The sequence below is a fragment of the Trichechus manatus genome, unplaced genomic scaffold, assembly GCF_000243295.1.
Source record: "Trichechus manatus latirostris isolate Lorelei unplaced genomic scaffold, TriManLat1.0 scaffold00021, whole genome shotgun sequence".
Classification (NCBI taxonomy): Eukaryota; Metazoa; Chordata; class Mammalia; order Sirenia; family Trichechidae; genus Trichechus; species Trichechus manatus.
Window position 1 is genome coordinate 23,604,371 of NW_004443957.1, and position 4,564 is coordinate 23,608,934.

At 35.9% G+C, this 4,564-nt stretch overlaps 1 protein-coding gene across 1 annotated transcript in view; it reads left to right on the forward strand.

Annotated features, from left to right (window-relative positions):
* HMCN1 (hemicentin 1) overlaps positions 1-4,564 on the forward strand; it is a 545,341-nt gene that overhangs the window by 418,361 nt on the left and 122,416 nt on the right. Inside the window, exon 54 of the mRNA XM_004372917.2 lies at positions 3,164-3,358. Within this exon, the coding sequence (XP_004372974.1) occupies positions 3,164-3,358 (195 nt within the window). The remainder of the gene's footprint in view (positions 1-3,163; positions 3,359-4,564) is intronic.

The following is a 4,564-nucleotide window of genomic DNA, read 5'->3' on the forward strand; positions in this document are numbered from 1 at the left end:
CAACACCACAATTTAAAGGCGTCAATTCTTCTTCAGTCTTCCTATTCACTGTCCAGCTTTCTCATGCATATGAGGTGATCGAAAACACCATGGCTTGGGTCAGGCGCACCTTAGTCCTCAAGGTGACATCTTTGCTTTTCAACACTTTAAAAAGGTCTTTTGCTGCAGATTTGCCCAATGCAATCTGTCGTTTTGAATTCTGAACTGCTGCTCCCATGGGTATTGATTGTGGATCCACGTAAAAGGAAATCCTTGACAACTTCCGTCTTTTCTCTATTTCTCCCAGCCCCTGGTAACTTCTAACCTACTTTCTGTCTCTGTGAATTTGCTTAGTTCAGGTATTTCATAAAAGTGGAATCATGTAATATTTGTCCTTTTGTGTATGGCTTATTTCACTTAACATTATATTTTCAAGGTTATCCAAGGTTGTAGCATGTATCAGAACTTCATTCCTTTTAATGGCTGAATAATATTCCATTGTGTTTATATACCACATGTTATTTTTCCATTTATTTGTTGATGGACATTTGGATTGTTTCCACATTTTGGCTATTGTGAATAATGCTGCAGTGAACATTGGTGTACAAGTATTGTTTGAGTCTCTGTTTTCAGTTTTTTTGGCTTATATCTAGGAGTGGCATTACGGAGTCATATGCTAAGTCTATGTTTACTCTTTTTGAGGAACTGCCAAAATGTTTTTCACAGTGACTGCACCATTTTGCATTCTTTTCAGCAATACAGGTGTGTTCCAATTTCTCCACATCCTCACCAGCACTTGTTATTTTCTCTCTTTTTTTAAATATTCATCCTAGTGGGTGTGAAGAATTATCTCATTGTGGTTTCAATTTTTATTTCCCTAATGACTAGTGATGTTAAGCATCTTTCATGTGCTTTTTGGCCATTCATATATCTTTTTTGGAAAATGTCTATTCAAGTCCATTCCCCATATTTTAATTAGGTTGTTTATCTTTTTGTTCTTGAGTTGTGAATCTTTGTATATTCTGGATACAAGACCCTTGTCAAATATATTATTTGCAAATATTTCCTCCATTCTGTAGATTGTCTTTTCAGTTTCTTGATAATGTCCTTTGAGGCACAAACATTTTTTTAAAATTTTGATGAAATCCAGTTTATCTAGTTTCTCTTTTGTTGCTCATGCTTTTAGTTCCATAGCTAAAAATCCATTGCCAAATCCAAGTTCATAAAGCTTTCCCTCTGTTTTCTTCTAAGAGTTTTATGGTTTAAACTTATAATTAGGTCGTTGATCCGTTTTGAGTTAGTATTTGTACAGTGAAACCTGTGAGAGTTGGAACTCGATGGGAGTGCTTTGCTTTTCTGGGTCTCACAGATTTTCCACCTTTGATAAGGGGCTTTCTATTGCTCATTTTAGTGAAAAATTTTTGAGTTTTCCTTCTCTGACAGGTTTCTGCCTTACACAGGTTCTGAATTTGCAGATTTTACTGTATATGTTGTGAGGTAGGGATCCAACTTCCTTCTTTTGCTTTTTATTATTATTGCTGAAAGCTGTAGTAGTCTGTTAGTTTAATGACTTTCTCAAACTATTTTTGTAAAGACTATTTTTTTTCATTTCTGGTCACTGAAGTCTCTGTTCCTTTGACTTGTGATCAACAGATGTTTTAACAAAGATTGTCTTGAACTCCAGGAGCTAAAACAAAACAAAACACACACACACACACACACACACACACACACACACACAAGAAACAGCTCTCCCAGTCTATGTAGACTGGCTTTGTTCTGAGACACTCCAACGCCTAGTCAAGCTTACACTGAGCCTAGAGAGATCAGCTTGAGGTGAAAGTTTGCAGTTTTCCAGGCCCTTTTTGAGCATACATCTTATCCCAGGTATGATGTGACTTTCCAAATATCCCCATATACAAGGTACATTTGAATGTCCAAATTTCCCAAAGAAACTTCTTTCTCCAGCTTTTCCTCCCAGGTGTTAGGCAGTCTGTTTTACGTCTCAACCATTCTTTTTTGCTCCAAGTGAATGTAGTGTTTTTCAGCAACACCCGCCACTTTTCCACCTGAGTAAGTTCTAAGATAGGTGAAACAGAAAAGAACTCCTTGCTTTAGTTCTTCAGGTACCCTCTAGACAAGTTAGAACAGACAGACAAAGTAATTTGTAAATTAGGTTTGCTCTCCTCCCTCTGGAATCAGGGACCAGGATCTCACACCAGAAATGTAGAGGGGCTGCAATTCAAGACACCAATGAGCCAGGGAAGTGCTGTAGTACCAGCTAGTAAAAATGCCACAAAGCTTTCCTACCTTTTCAAGTTGCTTTTTTTTTTTTTTCCTTGATTCAGCATTCACTTGGTTGCTGTAAACCTTTGACTATTTTCTATAGTTCTGACAAAGTTGATTCTGACAGTTTCTGCTTATTTTTCAATGTTTCTGTGGGGGGACAGGAACTTGGAACTACCTACTCCACCATCTTGCTGATGCTATTGATCTGCACATCTTTAATTTTTTTATAACAAATTTCTAATAGTGGAAATGTTAGGTCAAATGTTATACACTTTTTTAATGCTTTTGATGTACAGACAAATTGCCTTCTAGAAAGTTCATGTGTCCCCCCCAAATGTATGAGAATGCTGTATTATCTTTATTAATAAGTTTGTGAATCCAGATTACATAACTTCCTTAGCTTTCTTAGTAAGACGTATCATTGGGAAACACTCTCAACTGAGCCAGTATTGTTTCAATACTTCCTCAAAATGAGTTTTTCTTATTATTATCATATTCTTGAGCCATGCTTATTACAGAAAGGCTTTATGCTTGGGGTCGCCATGAGTGCCGGGCCAATGGGATGGCAGCTAACAACAACTTTGAGAGCGGATTCCTTCGTCCTCTAAGCACCACAGTCCTTTCATAGAGAGAGCAAAGCCATAAGCTCAGCATTCTAAGCCCCGTATTTCTTTTTCTTCCACAGGAGAACTAGCTCCGACTTCTAGTTTCTACTTTTATTGTTTAAATGACTTGGGGCTAGGGTTGGTAGGTGTATAAGCACTTGAAAATATTTTCACATTATCCAATTTATTATATTTACAAATCAACCTTGTGAAAACACACCCACACCTGTGTTTAATGAATAGACACTGGCATTCACACATGACCAGGATTTAATGTCTTTCCTCCACAGTTCCTCCAAGTTTTCAAAAACTCTGGGAAATAGGAAACATGCTTGATACAGGCCGGAGTGGTGAAGCTAAGGATGTGATCATCAACAACCCTATTTCTCTTTACTGTGAAACAAATGCCTCGCCTCCTCCTACACTGACGTGGTACAAAGATAGACATCCTTTGACCTCAAGCGATAGAGTGTTGATTTTACCAGGTAAGGATTTCTATGAGCAGAATAAAAATCTGATTTTGCCAAATATATTTCTTTTAACTTACTAGACAAATTGAATTGATGTTGATGGGGTTCCTGGTCATGTAATCTCTCACTTAGGCTGCCAAATGCTACTGGTATCCATGTAACTTAGGTTGAGAATTAGAAAATAGAATAGAACACCTTAGCTAACTTTTGAAGTTAACTGTAGGATCACTCTATCAACTTCAGAAAGTCTTTTGTTAGAGTCACTGGTGCAGTGGTCAAAGACACAGGTCTCAGATCAGTTCCCTCCCACAGTCTGGTCTCACCCCTGATTTGTCCTGCATGTGACTCAGTTGTTTGATCTCAGGCCAGTTGCTTCATCTTCTTAAGCCTCTACTTCCTCTTTTTAAAAATGAGGGTAATTATCATAAAACCTACCCAATAGGGTTATTGAGAGAATTCGATGAGATTAGGGATGTAAAGCACTTGGCACAAAGTATGGCATACTGAAGGTGCTCAATTAAAAAAAAAGTCTTATAGCTTCCTTGTGCCTCCATTTGTCTAATAGTATGATGTGACAATCAGTTTTGTGTCTATAATTATTAATGACAATTCTAAAATACATTTTTAAATAGTTACTACTCAGTTTATTAAATGCATCTATTCTAAGTAAATAGTAAAGATATCACTAAATAAATAAATATGTAAACAAATATCACTTTCAAATATTGTAGTTTTAACATTATATAATGATAATAAAGGTGATGTTTAAATTATTGTGGAGTAACAGAAGAGTCTTAAGCCTTCTATTTTATTTTAACAAACATTAAAATACCCAGAGCTTGTCAAAACACATCAAATTGTACACTTAAGGTCAGAGGATTCTACTGTGTGTAAATTTTACCTCAGTTAAATGAAATAATATCTTGAAAAAAATTTTTTTAAGTGGAAGGTGACAAAAAAAATGACAGCTAAATATAACATGTGATTCTGAATTGGAGCTGAGTCTGGGAAAAATATATATAAAGACATTATTGTAGCAGTAATGAATGTGAATATGGAGTATTAATATTCTATAATAGATTTGTATTGATTTTAAATATCCTGATTTTGATCATTATTGTGCTGTTAAGAGATCTGTGCTCTTAAATACAACATTTATGGGTATTATTTAAGGGTACTATGTCTCCAACTTACTCTCAACTGGTTCAGGAAAAAAAAAAA